The following is a 22,245-nucleotide window of genomic DNA, read 5'->3' on the forward strand; positions in this document are numbered from 1 at the left end:
CACGGCCTCGACCACGACCACCACTACGACCATCAGATGAGTCAGATGGCCGACCATGCAATTTCCAGCAATAATCCACAGTATGTCGTTCTTTTCCACAATGGGAACATTTAAGAGGTTCCTTCTGATGCAGATTCATCCCCAAATAGGGCTTGTTTCATTAGAAATAAGTCTAGGGTTGGGTTACATACATGTTGGGCCTTTGATCCCATGAGTTTCTAATGTAATAGGCCACTTTTCTGGGCCTAAAATAGGGGTACATAGGTTGCATACGGGATTAGCCCAATACTTAGTTTTTATTGTGTGTTTTTAATTGAACCAGTTTAAATTGGTTGCATCCAATTGGTTCAATTGGTCTAATTTAAGTGAAGTGATCCTATTGGCTAAGAGGTTCTTATATCCTATTGGCTACTAGGGAATCTTCTTTATTTTAAGTAGTTTAAGTTGTTTTTAAGTCATTAGGACTCTATTTTGAGTCTATTTGAGTTTCCTAGTCGAGTTTAAGTTGCCTAATAGGTTAGGGATAAGGTTAGGCCATTCCTTTTAGTGTCTAAGTCTATTTTTGAGTCTTCTATATAAGTTTGTAAGGGAGGCCAGCATTGAATACGAATTTGATTAATAAAAATTAGCTTTATGCTTGCTGCCTTTGTTGCTGCCTTTGCTCCATCGTGAGTGTGCCTTGTGAGTAATATCAAGGTTGCCTTGTGAGTAATATCAAGGTTGAAGGGATTGGTGGATCTCCAATCGACTCCTTGCATCGTGAAGATCGGGAGGGCTACTACTTATCTCCTTGCATTGTGAAGATCGAGAGACCCCATTGTTCATCTTCAAAGTTGTTGCCATTGAAGACCTGTAACAAGTAAGAAATTCTGCAACTATTCTTCTTCCTTCTAGAAGGTCACATACAAGGTGATTTTCGTGAGAATTCTGCCCAGCCAAATCTAACCATTAGAATCTGCTAAAAATTTGATCAAGTCTTCCTCAACCCCTAAGAGAGACTCGATTCAAATTTCAGCACCATCCACCCAGCTGATTGTCTGAAATTACAGTTTTACCCGTCTCTCCTACTTCTACTAGGAAACCTCCATAACTCCAAATCTGTCCATCAGTTTCAAACCAAACTTTCAGCATACATCCCTTACATCATTGTTGACACTCGATCCAAGTTTCAGCCCCAAACTCCCACTCTAACCCCTTCATCTCCTTGCTCCATTAAAACCCAAACCCAAAACCCTAAAATTCAATTCTGCCCAAAATTACAGAATTTCAAAACTCATCCAAATCCTAACCTTTTTATACCATATTGACCCCTAGACCTGCCCATTAATACCCTATAAACCCCTTTCCCAATATCCAACCCTAACCCTAGGAATTGACCTAAATCCTAGTGCTGTCCATTCGAACCAGCAGCCCCTTTTTTTTATTTGATCCTGTTGTTTGGCTCCTAGTAGGTCTCCTACCTATCTAGGACTACATAACCTTCTCAGACGAGGAACGTGTACCAGTATTAGAAGGGCCACCCCCAGAAGTAATTAAAGCTGATCTCTCTGGCTGTGTAGGTGGTAACATGGTGGAACGACGAGTATCTTCCAACTGTATCATAGAGTAGGCTTGCTCCAAATTGGGAAAAGGGGAACGACTCAAAACTTGAGACCGAAGCTGATCATATTCCACATTAAGTCCAGTAAAAAAAGTATATACCCTGAATTTATCCTCCCTATGCTGAAATTTAGCAATATCAGAAGGACAATCAAGTTGAAAGTTATCATAGTAGTCAAGCTCTTGCCACAGACTACGGAGTTCAGAGTAGTATTGGGATAAAGTAAGTTCACCCTGTTTGGTTGCATGGAGTTTTCTTTGAATATCATAAACTTGTGCATCATTCCCTACTTGGGAATAAGTATCTTTAGCAGCCTTCCAAATTTTGGCGTCTGAATCAAGTAGTACATAGCCACGGGCAATGGATAGAGTCATAGCACTGAGAAGAAAGGACATAACCAGGGAGTTACTTGAACTTCACTTATCTTGTAATGAACCAGCCTCACTTGGCTTGACAGTGGTACCATATATATATATATATCCCTTATAGCCCCTTGAATCAATGGAAAGAAAGACTGATGTAGACCAGAGTAAATAATTAGTGCCATCGAGTTTCACTGGGCTGGCTGGAAAAGAGGGATAATCATGATGATTCCCTTGTGTAGAAGATTGGCCAGTGGTGGTGGTAGATACATCTGAATCAGGCATATTGATGAGATTATCAATCACAAAAAAAACCAAAGTATAAATATGATGTGATGAAAAGTGCAGGTATCGATTCCTGCAAAAGAAATAAGTCTCGGCTTTGTGTAGCAGATGGGATCCTTTATGGTTCCAATCTGATAGTGCAGGAAAAAATAAGATGAAAACCAAATATAAATCCTGGAATGCCGAGAGCCTCAATAACCGAGAATCTTCAGAAAAAAATTGCAGAATCTTCTGCAGTGGCTGAAAAATAATCTGCAGGTCTTCAAACAAAAAATCTGCAGGTCTTCAAACAGAAAAAAATCTGCAGGTCTTCAAACTGAAATAATCTGCAGGTCTTCAAACAAAAAATCTGCAGGTCTTCGAATCAGAAAAAAATAATCTGCAGATCTTCAAACAGAAAAAAAATCTGCAGGTCTTCAACTTCAAACAGTGATCTCACTTTGTATGGAGATCATAAAAAAAGGGTAAAAGAAAGGAGGTAAGATTTAGGGCAGGTACTAGATCATTATTAGATCACCTCAAAGTACCGCCCCCATGAAACAGTGGAGACTTGAGAAGAGAAGAGAGAAGAAGGGTCTTGGTGGGTTTAGAATAAGTGAGTTAATCGATCTAGGAGAGATCGATCTTGAAGGGAGAAGATGGATGAGGGAAAAAATCAATCTCAAAGAGGGAGATCGATTTTTGGAATGTGGGTTTTATCTCTCAGGTATCGATTTTCTGCTCTGATTCCATGAAGAAATAATTGAATGGCTTACCAATGTGGTAGCCCTCCACGATTTATTTATAATAGAAGTTCAAGCATAAACCAATTACAAATAAAACTCTAACTCTAACTAACTGACTGTAATAATAATCAGAATAGAACTAGGAATAGAAAATAATAACTAGAATAAGAAAAACACCCCATGGGTTGACCAAATATCATGGGTCAACCCATGTCACACGAATACCCATATTCCAACAATGATAATACTACATCGACAATGCAAACTCAGAATCTGCAGCAAGCTTTTTCTGGTCCTACCTCTGGCCCACCATATGCCAAGTTGTATCAAGTTTTTTTTTTGGTAAAAGTTGTATCAAGTTGTCTACTAGCTTCCTTGGACTCATCATATCTTCTTCATCATTACTCTATGTGTAAATCCATACTGCCTGTGGACCTGCTTTACTTCTTTCAGTTAAATATGATTTTGATTTTGGTGCACTTGATTTAAGCTGCAGCTTGTGCCTTTTAAACTTAGCTTCTGCTGATGTCCTTTTAAACCAAGTCTTTCTGTCTATCTCAATTCATTTCTCAGTAACAATATATTGAGCAGAATTGTGTCATCTTCTTTAGATCCCACATGAAGATGACACAAGTTGGAGAAGCCCTCCAATCGTAACCATGTCAATCTTGAAAAAGCTTCGGATGCCACTTCTCTTATTTTATCCATTCAGGCATTGGCTGTGGGAATCAACAAGAATACCTCCAAAATGGAGCTGATGCTCGGTAAAGCCATCGTAATTCTTGACCAAAGAACTTCTGCTGTGATTCACGAAGTACTTTGGCCAAACTTTTGTGCAAAATCCTTATGGTAATAATATGATTGGGTTTACTTAGACTGCCTTCTTTTCAATTTCCGAAATTAGCCGACGTCTTCTTTCTTCTATCCTTGCATTGGAAATCCCATCTGCTCAAGGCATAACAGTCCAATGTACATTTTAAATAAATTTGTACTGTTTTTTACAAGTTTAAATGATGCAGGATCGATGACAAGGGGTTTTTAGTTTCTCTCCCTTTTATGTATAATTTTGATTTAACTTGTGGTTTGTGTCAGTTTTTATTATTATCCCTTTTTTAGTTACTTAAGAGTGAGAGTCCAAGTTAGCTTGGAAATCTATTTTCAGTTTTAGAGGTTTTTTAGCAATTTTTTTTTCTCTTTATATATTTGTTTGTAAGTTGTAATCCACGATGGGATTAGATAGATCGGATTTTTTTTTTCTCTTTACGCTGCTGTGAAGAGCTGGTGGTTGGATTGACTATTACTTTTCTTTCTTTCTCGTTCTGCACTAAATCTCTTCCCATTCTCATGTGTGAACCTTCCTTTCATACTCCTATTTCTTGCTGTTCTCTTGCTCTTTTCTTCTCATTGTTTCTTCTTCTTTCTAGTCCACTGGTACCCCTTTTTTTCTGAACTAATATCAGATTACTATTTTGCTTCATATCTTCTCTGTTAATCACTATTTAGGCCTGAAACTTGGTATTTATACTGTTAGCATCACTCTCTCTGAGTTTCTGTCCTTATATTTTCTTCATCAGTTTATTGACTTTTTTATATAACATGCTCTGTATTTTTTTTCTGCAACTTGGTACCTTTGTTTTTTTTCTTCCCCCCGCAGTACCTAAACCTTGTTTAAAACATAGTTTTCTTCCTGGGACCTTGTGATGCAGTATTTGGGCACTAGCAGCAGTGCCAAGAGAAGAAGAACAACTTGTGAATGTGACTTCAGGAATTTCAGAATTCCTTGTTTCTCTAGGAATCCTAGTGTCACTGGGAATCTGATCCCGATTCTGCTACAGAGTTCTATTTATGTCATAGTTGTCACGGCGTATAGGTGACCCAAGGCGTTGGTGGGGGCTTGGAAGCAAGGAGAAACCAACAAGGTGACCAAGGTGCCTGGGCGACCCTTGACAACTATGATTTACGTAGAGTATGTTTTCAGTTTATTTTCCTATTTTGATTATGTTTAATTGTTTATGACTTTATGTGTCTTAGTTCAGGCTGGATTAGGAATCTATATGCCCGGTCCTGTTATGAGTTGATTTTCTTTCAGTATGTCAAAGCCTAGTTGGTTTAGGACTCCAAACACAGCTGGAGGTTCTTGGGTAAGTTTAGAAGTTGTTTTAACTCTTTTATCATTCAATTAAGTAGCCAGATTAATTACTAGTTGGTTTAGGCTATTTCTAGTCATGTTATGCGTCATATTTGTAGAGTTTATATATACTTTTGTAACCAGCCATTAAGGCATACAGATTTTTTAATGAATAAAGTGTGGCTTTGCTGCTCAATACTCTGTGAGACTCAGATTAATGACTGTGGTTGCTGCCTGGTTGGATACTAGGTGGGTCAGTTGGATGCTGATCAGGGCTTGGGTGCCATTTCCAAGTCGTACCTTCTTATATCTTCTTTTTTACTTCTAAATTACTGCAATCAGGCCAGTTTTCTAGTCTATTCTCGTGTCATGTTATTAATTGATTTTGATTGTTGACGTCTGAACTCTGAAATCCATTGCATCTCTATATATCCGGTTTCTGTTATTGTTGGTATCAAGATATCTGGACTGTGCCGTTAACTAATAATCCATCGGCCAGTAGGATTTCTAATTTACTCATCAACAGAACTTAAGATTTGGAATCTGATTTCAGCAGTGTTAATCGACCTCAATACTTATTTGATTTCTGTTCTAAAATTTGGACCTTGTCACTGTTTTGATGAAGTCCTATTGCTACTTGAATTGCTGGAAATTTTAGATCAGGTTTCTATTTCAGTTATAGTTTGATAGTAAACTGTTACTACTTAATTTTTGGTTGCTGATTGATCATCCATTCAATACTGCTTTGGTTCCTCTAAACCTGAGATCGATCCCTTGATCTGGAAACCCTAATCAAGAGTCCTACCCTCAGTAGGATTCCTCTGTAGCTCCAGATCCAACCGTTGGATCAAGCATCTTTTGACGGATTGTTCTCTGCTATATCAGGCCTTTGACCAAAATATTCTCTGTATTTGAACTAACAATCGTTAGTTATCAAAATTTACTTGAATCTGGTCATATATCATGTCACTGCGATTTGGTTTTCAAATGAGTATCTGAACCTAACATCGTAGGCTTCTTGAAGCCCATCACCTTGTCAGAAGGTGATTCTGCCTTTGATGTCCCAGACCAGACTGAGACTGTTTGAGCGAGTTATGGCTCATTCTTTGATTAGGTTTACCGCTGGTTAATGCTTATATCGTTGGGAAGAGTAGAACTCTTCTTCTTATTGCTTTAATACCATATCTTATGTTATTTACCATTAAACCCTCCTAGTTCTAAGTTTGTTTTATTCATTCCCATCTTTATTTTTAATTTCAGTAAATATCTTTTTACTTAAACTCTTGTTCCCAGTTTTGTCCTGAGTTTGTTTTACCTTCCAAAAGTACCTTCAACTGTTCAATAAATTTACATATTTGCCATTGACTCTTATATTTGGCTTGTTTTAAATTGGGTAGGCCCATAGCGACCCCAACCTTAGTGTTCCGAACCCGGGATCTCATAATTAAACAGTAAAAGTTACTGTCATTTACTCATGTTGCTTATCACTTCTTCCATGGAGTGAATAGCGTGCATCCGTGTTTCTCAAGAAGCAAGTCTCTCTTGTTATCATTACTGAATGAAACAACTTCACTTGTAGTCATCTTTGATAGTTCATTGAGCCAATGAACTGAATGTTATTCTTCCAATTGTCCCACTTATCTCTATTGTCTGAGAAACTATGAAGGTCAATTTTCTGCTCCTCTTATCACACTCTTACAAGATTGAATAGAATACTTTTTTTTGTCTTTCACGTCATTTTCCTTTGTTTTTTCGTTGTCCCTATAAATCAGTTCCAAACCTCCACAAGTTTCTTTTTTTGAATATGAACTTTAAGGTTTCAACTTTGATCTGATCCTGTTCTAAGCCTTACATTCGAAAATCCCTGCTTTCCATATTGGCCCTTGAAGCCAGAAATTTTCAAGCTTAGCCACTCTTGCTAAGATAGGGCAAGAGATTTGAAGTCAAGCGGAATGGTGATGGTCTCTGTAGGTCTTGAAAACTTTTTCACTTGAGGACAATTCTCCTTCAGTCAAAGGGAAATAAAGAACCCATCATGAAGGCGAACTATGTGAATGCTTGCTCAAAGAAAGATCTTTACTCTGAACTCAATTCAATTCAGCCTAATCCCAACTAAATGGGTTCGGCTACATGGATCGTTACCCTCCAATCGGCTCTATTCAAAGCCATACTTGATACAAGGCCTAAGCTATGCATGTCTTTCCTCACCACTTCTCTCAAAGTCATTTTAGGTCTGCCCCTAGCTCTTTTAGCTTCTTCAATCTGAGTCAAATCACTACTCCGTACTATAGCATCTAAAGGACTCCATTTTACATGGCCATGCTTGGTGGTGGGTAGGTAGGATGAACCCTAGGTTAACACCTCCCTGACATGATCGCAAGTAAACCCAAGTCAAAAAGTCAACCTTCTCAGATGAAGGTCAAACTCTAGCAATCACTCACAAATAAATAGGATAGATGATCTTCAGAAGATAGCAGTGATCTCACAAATAACGGTCAGATTAAAACTAATTGAAGAATAGTTAAATCTGAAACATAAATTCAGAAAATAGGATAAATTAAATTATTCACAATCAGAGACTCCGATTAACTTCAAAGTGTGGTTGAGTTTCACTCTTATCTGGCAAATTCAAACACCAAAATCTGATAAAAATTAAGGGCTGGATTTAAGTAATTAAACAATAATCAGGTCTGGTTCAGAAAAGAGGCATAATCAAGCGATTTTTAAATAAACCCAGATCTGAAGGTCATATTAGCAGTTAAGCCTAGTCGAAGGTTTCTTTTAGGGAGACCTTGAATGCCCCAAAACTGGTCCTGATCTGAAGGTCAGATTGTACACAGATGAGGTTTCAAATCGAACAGAAAATTGCTCTAATACAGAGCAGCCGCATGTTATAACAGCACCTTCCCAGAATCTCAGCTATAGATTAACTTGAACAGAATATGAGATAAAATAACAGATGAATGAATGATGATTTAATCCAAAACAAATCACCAAACATAGAACACCAAGATCAATTGATTAAGAAAACAAAACAGCAGCTGATTTGCAGAGCAAATAGAGAATAGAAAGAAGATGGATCACTATGGAAAGAAGATGGATCACTATGGCTTCCCCCCAAGAACTAGGATCTGAATACTCACTGTCCTCCAAGAGTCCAAGGTTCTCTCACCCTTTACTGAATCGCGCAACACTCCATTGAAGCAAAGCTCAATTCTATTAATCATCAAATCATCTATGAGCCGTGGCTCTTTACAAACTATTTATAAAAACAAAAGCATAATCCTAATCTGCATAGGAAAGTAAAATCCTATTGCTTAGCAACATAAATAAGAAGCATAATAGTAAAAGGAAACCTTCTCACGCAAGGTGAGGGAATTCAAATCCTATTAAACAACTTAAAATTAAAAAGAACTAACAAACTAAGCCTAATCACCTTTCCCTACCTTCTACCCATATTTTAGGCCCATTAAAGTGGCTCATTTCAATGAAAACACATGGGATCAAAGGCCCAACACATACATAACTCAACCCAAATCTTATTTCCAATAAAATAATCATTGCACACAATTCTAGTTCATCTTCAGTAAAAGGAACCTCCCAAGGAAGAGTTATATTCTGTAGCTCTATTGGTGGATGTGTATAACATAGTGATGAACTTGTGTGTTCACTTTCATCTTACATCTGGGAAAAAAAGGTCAAGATAAATTGGGACAAGAAAACCTTTGAGTACTAAGCTACTATTGAACTTTTGAAAGAACTGTTTGCTTCCTGCATTGTTAATCACTCATTGTGTAGATGAGTGTGTGACATCATCAAAAACAAGATTTGATCTGTGGTAGTGATTTGGCTAGTTCTTTTTGACCATGTTACCTGCACTTCAAATGTCATTAATCAGGACTTTGCAAATCTTGTTTTAACATGAGTATCGGTGCCCCTATATTTCTTATCCTACATCATTTATCAAGCTTCTTTTGATTGATCTAAAATATGCCCTCATTTGTTTATACAGGGAACACATGAAGGATCCTTGAATCATGAAGCTTACTTGCTATTTCCAGTTCATTTAGATGGAACTTTACTGGACAATGCTAATACTATGAAAGCAAAAAAAGAGTCCTTTTCCACAATGGATGTTCTTCAGATATTCCGGCAGGTGACTTAGAATTGCTGTTTTCATTCACAAGCAATTTATTTTTGTACCAGACGATTTCTAAATTTTAACTATTAATTTTTTCTGGCAGAATATTTTTTACCGTGACAGTAAATAATTCTAGATGTATATTGCCTCCTATCTCAAACTAATATTTTACCCCTGCTTTTCTTCTGATAACTGATATTTTAGTCAAAGAATGCCATGCTCCCTTTTGTGGGTGGATTTTTCAAAACTTCAACTCATCTTTTTTGCATGAGATAATATCTTCTTGTTTTTAATATACCCATATATAAGTACTACCCTAATGTAGTTCTAGATTGGTAGGAGACCAACTAGAAGCCAATAAACCAGGATCTGATATGAACAGGTAGTTCGGATAAGCCAAAATTAGGTATTTTGGTCAAATTAGGGTTAGGGTTTGATGGAACCTAGGGTTGGATGGTTGAGTTAGGGTAAGTTGATGTAGGAGAGTCTTCCAGTGAAGGTTATGTTAAGGTTTAATGGAGGAAAGTGTGCTGGAATGAATTGGCAGCAAGGTTCGGGTTAGGGTTTTGGGTTTTTAAAAAGAGAAGAAAATGGATTTCTAGGGTTTAGGATGATCAGTATGGGATGGGACTTGGACTGAGTGTTTGGAGAGGAGAATTCGATCAGGTTATGGTGTGATTTGGATGGCTGGTTTGGTCTGGGCAGAATTTAGGTCTTGGAAAAATTGAAAACGAAAAAGGGGAATTTAAGGTTTGGTCTATGAGAGGATTAGAAGAAGAATTGTTGTGGATGGGGATGATTCAGACTTACTATAGTTGCAGAATTTCCTTGGCAGCAGTTTGTTTGATTGTAGATCTTGAATAAAAATCAGAACTTGAACTAGAATTTGAAGGAAAGCTTCAAAAGAACCACCCGGGCTTCCCACCGCAAGGCATCGACCGGATCAAACACCGATTCCTTCAAACGATCCACTTAGGCTTCACACCGCAATGTGTCGATTGGATCAAACACCAATCCCACCAGCCTTGATCAAACACAAGACAAAAATCTTCAATGGAGAAGAAGAGCAGCAAAAGCTTTTCATTAATGTCAAATTCGTGTACAATACTTGCCCCCCTTACAACATTATATAAAAGAGTAAAAAATAGACTTCTACACTAAAAAGGAAAGGCCTAAGTGCCTAACCCACTTAGGTAACCTAAACTGACTAGAAAAGTGAAATAACAAAGGAATTAGACTCAAAACATGGCTGGACTTATAGAGTCCTAATCTAGCCCAACTTAAATAGTCACATGACCGCTTAACCAAGTCACATTATCACTTAAGTGATCACATGACCGCTAATTACATAAAAATAAAACTAAGGAAGGAATCCCGTATGCAACCTAATTACCCATATTTTAGGCCCATAAAAGTGGCCTATTACATAGAAAACCCATGGGATCAAAAGCCCAACATGTACATAACCCAACCCTAGACTTATTCTAAGCAAACAATCCTATTTGTTGATCAATCTGCATCATACACACTACATGCTAAATTGTCTATCTAAGACTACTACTGTGAACTTGACTTCACAAGGCTCTGTCAGATCACTGGACTTGTTAATGGATCCTGCTCAGCTTAACAGCAGGTTTCAGAATCGTCCTAACAGGTAATCTCAAAGTGATAGAAACAACCAGAGTACCAGAAATTTTATAACTTCAAATCCAGAACTCAGATCAGACCCAAACTCTGGTCGATTGCAGGGATAAGAAAGAGGTTCAAACCCCCATAATCTGGTGGCAGTGGTTCAATTGTTGGATAGGTGCTGCTACAAAGGTGGTTCAGACATAGAAACTTGGGTTTTCAGAAATTAGCAACTAACAGGAACTACCAATCTACTGAACAGATCAAGGATGGCTGTGCCTGATCAATAGAGTTAAGCCTCAGAATGTCAAGGTTCGAAGAAACTTGACTCGAAACCGAATTATTTCGTGAAACTGCAAAAGTTCGACTGAAACCTACCAGCTGCTGGTTTTTGAGGCCTAAATGATCGAATTAGGTCCCAAAACTTCTGGGAAACCCTATTTTAGGCCCTCGAAACATATTGGAACCCTTGCATTGTAAAAAAAAAACACCCAAAATCGTAGTTTGGCTTCGGATCCTAGATTTATAGTGTATGTTGTGCTACTGTATACACAAAATTTAGTATTAGAACGCACAAAATTCAATTAAAACACTAAAATATGCATTAAGAATAAATAAACATAAATTAGAAACCATTTCATAATTATTAAATGTTAAACATGGTTCATTACAAAGATATGAGAGTGATTTGGCAAAAATTCACAAAAACTGAGGTTTTCTAAGAAGTTTCCCTCTTTGGAGTCAAAACTGTCAAAACTAGCGAAATGATACCGAAGTTCCGAAACATAGTCAAAATTTTGATCGAACCATGCATTCTATACAAGGGGTTTGACCAAAAATGATATCGAAACCCTCAACTGAAACTTGGTAAGACCCAGGTATTGCAACCTTGTTTCGTTTTGACCTTTGCAGAAACCGAAAAATTTCACGATACATTGCAGAATCTCTCTGAAATCCAATGGTCAGATCTAGAGATATAGCCAACTCTTGTAGTATCAATGTGGCACAAAGCAGAGGAACCACTAGGTCTGTGTAGTGGCAGGAAATTAATCCAGAATCAACCCATATTACGTTTCTGATGTTTAACAGTAAACAACTTCTGTTTTCTTACAGAACAGCAACTCAAATGGAGATGACTTAAGAGCATATTCATTGATCTTACTGAGACTTGTAGAAGCTTGATAGAGAAGAAAAGGATAAAGGAGATATGACTAGAGCCTCCCGCTCAAGCCTCGACCAGCATCACACCAGCCTACCTAGCATTTCACCTGGGAATTCTGCCTCAGAACAGATTTGACTCACTCAGAAATCACAGGCCAAAACCAATTCAATTCTTCACTAAAAAACCTTGGACTGGCACTATGGCCTTACATACCTTAATATAGTTATAATCTAGTTATGAAGAAGGAAATAAAGTAATTACAATAGCATCAGGAAACTTGTCCATGTATGTAGTAGTGGAGATTTCCTTCTACAATAAGTAAACTGGAATTGCGGGGTTTGGGGAGGGCCATAATGTACGCAGCCTTTCACTTCGTGGAGAGGATGTTTCCCGACTAGAACCCGCAACCAAAAGGTCGCAATGGAGCAACCTTACCGTTGTGCCGAGGCCCGCCCTCTAATAAGTAAACTGCAATAAATAATAGAAACATATAAAGGCAAAACTGGAAACTAGTAGAACTATCAACAATCCCACGATTTTGGTTTGAGTGACCAGAAACACCCAGACTGATTGGTCTGGCCTGAACCAGGAACCAAGTTCAGTTGAACCAAGAGGTTCAAACAAGGGAGCCACAGGCTATTCTAAGGGCCTGGTTCCCTTCTTGCGAGAGCACACTTCTTTGAGTAAATTCAATCTGCGTCACTTTTTTCTGCTAATCCTGGATAAAAGCATCAAAAAGTATGTTTGCTTACCATTCTTGTGTAATGCAGGTTTCTTGGGAGACTATAAAACATGATGTTGCTTGATATGATTGTAAATCTACCAATCTCTAGGGCCTATTGTCTGCCAATACAGATTAACTGGGAAAGGAAGCAGCCCTCAAGAGCAACAAATTCAAATATTTCAATAGAAGGGACAGCATCTGCAAGATTCTGAACACCATGGGTTGCATGTGACATTCTTTTCCTTCCTGAAAATCCCTGGAGTCTTTCTGAAGCCTGACAGTTGTACTCATTCTCTAACTAGATAATGCAACCCAGGGTTCCAAAACCCAGCTTTTGGGCTGCTACGACCCACGCCGAGTTAATATAACTCAAATATAAGTGCAGTGGCAATTTCGTGGATATTCATAACTATTCAGGGCCCCCTTTGGCTAGGAGACAGAAATAGGGACCAAACAGAAAAAAAGAATGAAAGAAAGGAGTAAACTGGAGTTTTTACACAGAATTGGAATAAACAGAAATAAATTTAAGAGAAGGGAAAAACTGTAATTTCAGGACAACAAAGGACCCTTTTAAGAAAGTAATCAGAATCAGAGATGAAAGAGTAAATTAAATCTATGCAGGGGCTTTTCTGAAATTAAATTTTAGAGGTTAGGATGAAATATAAAGAACTCAATGATAGGAGAACTTCCGGAGTTTCTGATTTCTCTTCTACATTATTTAGTATGGTTTTACTGCTAATGTCATTCTTATGGTACAATTGTTCCAATGCTTTTATTATGGCTAATATTGTTAATTGCTGGCATGAACCAGAAGCATGTTTTAACTTTTAACTAAGAATGGTCTGGTGCTGCAGCTTTGTGCAGGATTGAAGCACATGCACAGTTTTGACCCTCCGTATGCACATAATGATGTCAAACCAGGTAATGTCCTTATCACACACAGAAAAGGGCAACCACCTCTTGCCATATTGATGGATTTTGGAAGTGCTCGACCTGCAAGGAAACAAATCAGCTCTCGTTCAGAGGCACTACAGCTGCAGGTACTGTTTATCCTTATTTGCCCCCCATCTTCATGCATCTAGCTGAAAAAAAGCTTGTTCTATCTGCATGCGTGTTTACTTTTTTAGTGTTTGGTGTTGTATTCCTTATTTCAGCATGATGTATTTTACTTGAGACAGTTCTTATTATGTTGTTAAAGATTGTGTCATAATGTACTGTGCGGGTACATTATTATGTGTACCACAAAAGGGAGTGGCCCTATCATGGTGGTTAGTTATCTCTCTTGCTTTATTTTATTTCCTAGTTAGACTAGATTTTTATTTCCTAGTTAGGCTAGGCTTCTCTAGTTAAGTTCTATCTTTTGTGGAATCTTCTACCACAAGGACTTCTTTTCCTTGCCTAATTGTAATTGCTTGATGAATATATATATGCAGTAGGGAGGGCTGCCTAAGGTATTGATTCTGCTGATCTCCTTGGCAGTTTCTCCCTCTTCTTCGTCTCTCCCTGTCTTGTATGGTTACTGGTTTTTAGTTCCTGACTTCCTGGTATTGTTACATGTTATCAAAGAACTAACAACCAGTTATCATCTTCTTTCACTTGCTGGTTTGATGGTCCTTTCAAGGACTACTATCGTTTCTGTTTGCAGCAGCCTATGCTGCCTACATAATATTTACAGCCCTAGTTAATGATGATACGAAGATAAACTAGGGCTGTCTACTACCATACTTTGCTGATCATGGAGTTTTCTGCTGTCGCAGTAAAGATATGTGAACTTTATTGCTATTGGCTTCTATTGTGGAATTTTTTCTGAAGTAATCAAGTTCTTAAATTATTTTTCATCCAGCCATTGGATGCTACCCTGCTTTTGAGGATTGATTACTGCCGTGGAGAGGTACACTCGATCCCTATTCTGGGCTGATCTAAGCCCCTGATCTCCTGCTATTAGTATTCTCTTTTTCCATGGGCGATACTCTGTTTTTTGGGGAAAAATCAGTCCATCAGTATCTAAGATTAAATTGGACTGACCAGCCGATCAGTCCAATTTTTTGGGACATCAGTACCCTCTCCTGGGATTCCCTAGACTTCAATTCAGGTCCATCTGACTTGCTGATCTCTGTTATTTCATAATCACCCAAATTCTGGGTTTCCAAGGTATCGGTTTGGAGTATTGTTGCTGCCAGCTGTTGAGTTCTTGTCGGAACAGTATTGCTGCTGCCTGATTGTGTTACTACTCTTCTTTGGTTGCTGATTTGAATGCTCTCCTTGATTCCTATATTACCTGGGTGCATGATGGCTGATCCTAAATTACCTGTTGTAATGTTCATTTTCAGATACACAACCTATTAATGTCCAGAAACCAGAACACACACTGCCGACTGAAACCTGTCACAATCAACTTCACTGTTAGTCAATCACAGTGTAAGTACCGTGGTCCTCGGGACGAGGATTCCTCAGCCTTATGGCGACAAGGATTGGCTTCGATGAATAACGGCGTATCGTTCCGACATATCATCATGGGGATTGGGATCATACTTCATAAAGAAATGGAGTCGCCACTTAGGATTAGGGCCTAGGACCCAATGGGTGTAACCCCATCCGGGATTAGCGGAAAGGGCTACGTGATTCCATATGGTCTGGTCAGAGATTCAGGGTAAGTAGTCAGGTTACGAGAGTGAGAAGGTGTTAGGCACCCACCTCACCCGGATAAACCGGTGTTTCTACTAGATGTTTGTTTTCGAATGTTCTCCCTTAATAATATATCCTATACTAACATGCAAGGCTAAGTTATGATGCACTAATCATGACAAAGAAAGAAAAATCATTTACTATGTACACTAAAGCGAGTTACTTTAATTGTCTACATTATGCCAAAAATAATAAGGAAAGAGACAGATACCTGTCAAGAAATACAAGAAATAAATGAAAATGCACCAAGTACGAAATATGTGATGTCCCACGGCTCAGGTGGAGACGGACGATCGGCTTGTCTCTCTCTCTCGTCGGACAGAGTAAGGACTATATGAGATGGGTTTCGTTACTCAGACTTCGGACAGAGCAACGGCTGTATAAGGGATTCTCGTTATCTGTATACAGACAAAATAACGGCTATAAAAGAAGGCTTTTGTTATCAGTGCACAAACGGGATAACGACTCGGAGGGAATGAAATCGCTCTCTTTTCGAACAGGTAATCGAAGGATCTACTCAAACTCAGGAACCGGGCTTTAGTGGACACTCTCTCTCTCTCTCTCTCGAAAATCAGGGCTAAAAGGGGTGAATCTCACACTAGGAGGGTCTCCCTGCCCTTGAAATCCGTGAAAAACAAGGGAGGGGGACCCTCCTATTTATAGGGGAGGGGACCCAAGGCCTGGCCCTGGAGAGGTCAGCCAGGGCGCCGTGGAGGACACCACGGCGCCGTGGCTGACGTCGAAAGTCCCCCCGGCGGCGTGGTGTTGTACCTTGTTGCCGTGGGGGGCCTCCCCGGTGCCGTGACCTGTGAGGCACTGTCCACGGTGCCGTGGACAGTGTGGTCCCCCTTTTTCCACTTTTTGGGCCAAAATGGGCTTTTTTGGTGTGGGGTTGGGCCCATGGGCCCTGTCTTTAGCGGGACCGCCGTGGTTGGGGAAGGTGAGTAGTACCTCCTTCAGTATTTGGTAAAAGAGTCTTTATAAGTCATTTTAGGGATGTCAGGGTGATTTGGCTTAGATATAGGGACAAGAATCCTTCTTGAGAGAGATACCGATGTTTGTCCATGTCCTGTTGTCATCATCACCGAGGGGTGACAAAATTCAGTGTCTACACACAGCAACAAGTACTCTTAGAGATTCAAGCACAGCATCATCAACAGTTGAATCTCTAATCTCAGATACGACCAAGCTTGGGCAAAACATAGATCATTCTCTTCTCTTGGTAATTTGACTTGGAAGGGAAGGTTACAATGCACATCACAGGGACATGGCTCACTAACACAACCAGCAACCATTAGGGTGCAGTACACATACTAAGGAACAAAAAAAGGGAATCAAATCCTGATTAAGTAGGGAGAAACCAGGAATCGATTGGAAGAATCTGGACTATGAAAGAAAAGGGCAAGGAAAACTGCTCTAGATCAGTGTTCTGATACCATGAAGTAAAACAGAGCACTGAATAGGGCAAAAACTGACAAAGAAAGGGAGAAAAAAGAGAAGATAGAGGCAGAGAAATGATCGACCAGCATGAAAGAAGTCACACTTTCGATCTGGTCTCGTAGTACTTAATTCATATAAAATACTTAAGTGACAAATATGCCCCTACTTAACAGGGTACTGATCCAATACTCCTCATAATATAATCCGGTACATCTCACACAACATGACTTAGTACATCTGACTTAATAGAGAAGTGATTTAGTACTTCTCATGAACAATTACAAATTAAGCTAATGTAAATTTTTTTTTAACAAAATAGAAAGCCAAGAGGTAATGATCTTCCAAATTCGGACCTGGCTCAGTAACTAGGTCTTGATTGCACAATTTTCACTGGCCAATGGCCAATATTCCAGGCAACCAATAAGGTTTATCCAACCCGGGTTCATATAAGAAGTTTGAATATACAGGTGATATACAGGTGATATTTTTCCAGGTGCATTCCCTGGAAAACCTTTTTTTAAATGCGCCACCTATTTGAGCTTCGTGGAGGGCTGATGTGATAATTTCAATAGCTGGATAGATAGGGGGCATTGCTGAATTTTTTTCCGTTGCATATCAAAGTTGGTAGCGTAATGCATGCCTCAACATATATTGGATTTTGGACTTTCCCATTTTATTATTTTCAGTCAACCTCTTTTCAACCTTTGTGAAAAGTTGAATCTTCAACCATTTTTCAAAGTTCTATTTTGCCATGTCAAACTGTTTTCTGCCAAGGTGGTATGGATTATGTGTCCACAAATTTGAGCACCAACTAAGGTGTTACATGGCAGATTCCTGACCCACTAAAAGACCCTTCCAGTGACAAGAAGTCAACAAAAATAATAGATATTCTGCTTTCAAATCCTCTGTCATACTCAGGTCAAGGGCTTGACCTCTATAACAGAGCTTTCAACAACAGGGTAAAACCTCTGTTAGCTTTTATAGAATGCTAATGTTCTGGTACGATATTGACTCATTCATTGCTCACAAAAATCTTTGTTGATGGATCGACACGGGGTTGTGTATTAATGGCATTGGGCTTTTCTTTGACGACGCTCTGTCGTTTAGGAACTTAATGAGATCTCTGAGTGGTATGAAACCATTCAAACACTTAAACAGTCTTGGTGTCATCGAAATATGTTCTGTATGACACTTTAGTTGTCTCAAGATGAAACCTTTGAATATGATCTTGTGCTTTCTCTCTATTTAGAGACACAGAATTTTGAGATTCTTTAGAGGCCTTTGGTTGTCCGTTTTTATCGGTCAGCAATGTTCTACTCAGCTCCTCTGTTGTCTCAGATAGACATCTGATATCGAGACCCGGCACTTTAGCTCCTAATGGAGGCACATGATCATTCAGAGGCTCCTTCATTCGATGATAGTTTATCCGGAGTCAGAATTTCTTTAAAGGTTCTCCAACTCACAAAAGTCACAAGGAATATCTGAATCGACTCTTATATATTATATATATATATATATATAAAATTTAAAATCAAAAGGAAAAAAACTGATGCGTTCATTGCTTCCTACCCTCCCCAATTTCTGGTGCTCTTATTATAAAGTACTTTATGAAATGCTTACATCTGCCCCTCTCTCTCTCTTTCTATAGTAATTGTGAAGTTGATTCCATCTATTAATGTTGACTTACTACCCCTGATTTTGTGCATCGCAAAAGCCTAAAAGTTGTTTTTTTTCTTTTTAATTTTTTCTATAAATGTTATTAATATCATAATCACCACTCCATAGTCTTGATTTCCACAATAAAGTCATGTGACAATAAGTGTTTGATATCTGTTGTGTATTACATCTTGAATTTGTTTTTGTCTTGGAGTCTGTTGTCTCAGTGTTAATCGTCAATGGCATTTTCTTTGTAGCATAGATAGAAATGCTTGGCATCTTATATCAATGCACAACATGCTCAAACATGTGTTATAGACCATCTTTGGGTGTCTCTGTGTAGGAATGGGCAGCCGAGCATTGTTCTGCACCCTATCGAGCTCCTGAGTTGTGGGACTGCCCAAGCCATTCAGATATCGATGAGAGAACAGATGTCTGGTCTCTAGGATGCACACTATATGCAATAATGTAAGGGCTCTAACCCTTTTATCTTGCTAGCTGAATTTTTTATTTCCCTCCCCTACCCAAGGATGGAAGTATTGGTATTGAGGGGGTCAAATCAGGAAACTATCACCTTCAGTTCAAATAAGTTGATGAATCAGATTGTAGTTTGCTCTTATATTGGGGAAGGAAAATCATGTTGTAACCAAAGTTGGTGAAAAAGAAGTTGTAACCTTACCTTTTTGCCCTTTTAGTGTACAACTCACTTCTTTTTTCAATGGGGGTGAAATCTTGTCGCTTAACATGTGTATTCGGAAAATTTACAAGACAATGGCAGCTTTTGAGAATGACACCCTTTGGTATATAACTCACTTCTTTTTTCAATGGGGGTGAAATCTTGTCGCTTAACATGTATATTCGGAAAATATATAAGACAATGACAGCTTTTGAGAATGACACAACGATAAGTCACTTTCAAATTATTTTGAAAACCCCTTTCTATCCCTAACTTAACGAACTTGTGGGAATAAGACCGGCAATCAAAAGAAGGTTACAACTTCGCAGTTCTCCACTTTGGTTACAACAAGAAGAACCCATTAGAGAATTAGGTAACTATGGAAAAAATTTCATATATCCGTCTCCTTATATGATTTATTTGACGAAAATTATCAGTGTAATATTATAAGAAAGGAAGATAAATATGTGAAATCTGGTTGTGCTTCCTACCAGTCCAATTTTTTGAATGGGCATCCCTGTGTAGATGAGCTGTCTTGATGTACAAACAAGATTTTTGAGTTAGAATAGCATGATTGAGAAGGTAGAACACACTGAAGTTTTCAGATTACATGTATTTTTGTATTCATTACTGAAAAACAGGTTAGTGTTGGAACTTGTCTTTGGAATTGATTCTTCAAACCTCATTTACCCGTCTGGTGGAGAGTCTGCACACATTCCAAATTAGCACATATTGGTTCAACATTGCAAACAATTATATTATGATCACTTAATTGGAGTCCTCATCTTCATAGGAGGAAATATATATCTGTGTAGATATGGACATACATTTGGCTAGACCACCACCCTGACTCTTGCAGACCTAACTCGTAAATATAACCTAGCATTACATGATAATGTAGAGATAAGCTACAAATTACATGATAAAATGCATACAAATATCTCACCTAGTGACTGTAGATGTTCATGGTTATTTGTAAGCACAGTTAGGATGTTGTACACCTCCCCCCAAAAAAAAAAAAAAAAGAGCTCCAAACAAACATAGTGCAGTACAATAACTATACTACAGTTATAAGACCTGAACACAACTCCCAGAATAGCATTTAATAGCTGATTACAAAATTGGATGGGCCCCCATATACAATGTCTTTGCAGCCAGATCCATTTTTGGTTATCTTCTGCCAAGCAGCTTGCTTGTTACAAGAATCCTTTAGGTCCAAATTCTGCTGTGAGCATGGTTTGATGTTCATTACTGCAATCTAACTTCTCGATTAAAGGAAATGAGAACTAATGAGCAGTTTAGAAACTAGATGGTTGCAAACTTTCAGCTAAATCTAGAATTTGGAGAACCTAGTGGTGAATCCTGACCTTTGCATTTGCTTCATGTGTCTTCATCAAAGGAGTGAAGACCAAATCTTGGTTAGTACTTGACCATTGTACCTGTTGAGTCTGTAGTGTACTTCAGTTGTTGCCTCATCAGTATGGGGTTTCCTCCGAATCAGACTCATGAAATTACCTGCACAAAACGAGTCAAGAAAAGTGCAATTAGCTGAAGCTTTAGAGCAAAATGCACTTCTTTGTCCTTGTGCAGTGTAATATAACTCTAACCACAATGTTAGGTCTCCTTTTTTAATTCCTCCCCCCCACCCCCCCAACCCTTGGTACATCATAGACAATAGACCAGTAGAGTCTAAAGACATGGAGATCCTTATGTCACTCTTTCTAACAAGACAACTCATTTTATTGGAATTTGGTTGTCAGATTCGGAACTGAGGATGTTGTTGCACCCTATGAGACAATCTCTTTTGTGCAGGAACAGTTTTCTATTCTAAGCATCTGTTAAGGACTAAATATTATTAGCCTAAAACCGACCATGCATCGGCTGCTTGCTTGAACTTTGACCTTTCCAAACCGCCAACCCTGGCTCTAGAACCACTCTACTGCCATGTGTACTAGTAAATACCAAGGGATTTGGAGAAGGATGATGAAAGTGCTATTTTTTTCAATCCCCCACTCCCCCACCCCAACCCTCTCCATATGGCAAGTCATGCTACTAGTATAGAAACAGGAATGGAATTCCACCTTTAATGACAGACTTTCAAAGCTCTCTTTTCTTATTCTACATTCCTCCTTTTACAGGTACGGGGTGTCTCCTTTTGAATATGCAGTTGGTGAATCTGGAGGAAGCCTACAGTTGGCCATTGTAAATGCGCAGGTAAAATGGCCTACTGGTCCAAAATCCGCATATCCAGAACCTCTCCATAAGTTTGTTACATGGATGCTCCAGCCCCAGCCAACAGTCCGACCTCGAATGGATGATATCGTTATTCATGTTGACAAGTTAATCTCCAAGTACTCATGAGCTAGATCATGGATCCCATATGAATTCATAGTCTAGAATGAGAGGTCAAGCAAGCAGAACATCCATCAATTGATTGATTGAGTTACTTATGTAAGTTAGCGAGCCTCTTTCTGCTGCTGCTCCATGTGAAAATTTCGTTTGGCCCCATACCGGAAACACTAGTTTGTCATCTGTAGTTAGACAGATAATTATATGGCTTTGCTTAGTTGCAAATGAATGTGCATTGATTCAATTTTTTTAGTGTGTTAATACAATCTCTCTCCCTATGCATCTTGGTTCTTTCAGAAGTTTTTGTGCTTTCAAGTCAGATCAATGCTTCCATGAATTCTGCACGTCGGATATGTCAACATCAACACAAGATCTCACTAGGGGTTGAGCGGTAATTTTGCATGGCCCTGTGTCTAATCCCCCCCCCCCCCTCAAAAAAAAAAAAATGCTAAGAACTCAGGGAGTTCAAGGACTCCAAAGCCTGTATGGGTGTCAATCTGACGTTTGAATCGATTTTGGTTCAGTTTCACCGGTTTCAATGTGAATGAGTGAATACAAAATCAATCCAATAAGGGTCCATTGGTTTTGGTTCGTTTTCTTTTATCGGTTTGCTATCGGTTCAGTATTGGTTTACTATGTAAATATATCCATTAGTATGGAAAAGTAGTGTTTTTTTTATGAAT

General features: G+C 38.7%; 1 protein-coding gene across 1 annotated transcript in view; it reads left to right on the forward strand.

The window, feature by feature from the left end:
- Positions 1-21,806, forward strand: part of LOC122652957 (probable serine/threonine-protein kinase DDB_G0291350) — a 28,089-nt gene extending 6,283 nt beyond the window's left edge. Inside the window, exons 3-6 of the mRNA XM_043846842.1 lie at positions 9,113-9,256; positions 13,611-13,796; positions 18,881-19,005; positions 21,352-21,806. Coding sequence (XP_043702777.1) covers positions 9,113-9,256; positions 13,611-13,796; positions 18,881-19,005; positions 21,352-21,574 — 678 coding nt within the window. The 3' untranslated portion in view covers positions 21,575-21,806. The remainder of the gene's footprint in view (positions 1-9,112; positions 9,257-13,610; positions 13,797-18,880; positions 19,006-21,351) is intronic.
- The last annotated feature ends 439 nt before the right edge of the window (positions 21,807-22,245 follow it).

This window comes from Telopea speciosissima, chromosome 2 (genome assembly GCF_018873765.1).
Source record: "Telopea speciosissima isolate NSW1024214 ecotype Mountain lineage chromosome 2, Tspe_v1, whole genome shotgun sequence".
Taxonomy (NCBI): Eukaryota; Viridiplantae; Streptophyta; class Magnoliopsida; order Proteales; family Proteaceae; genus Telopea; species Telopea speciosissima.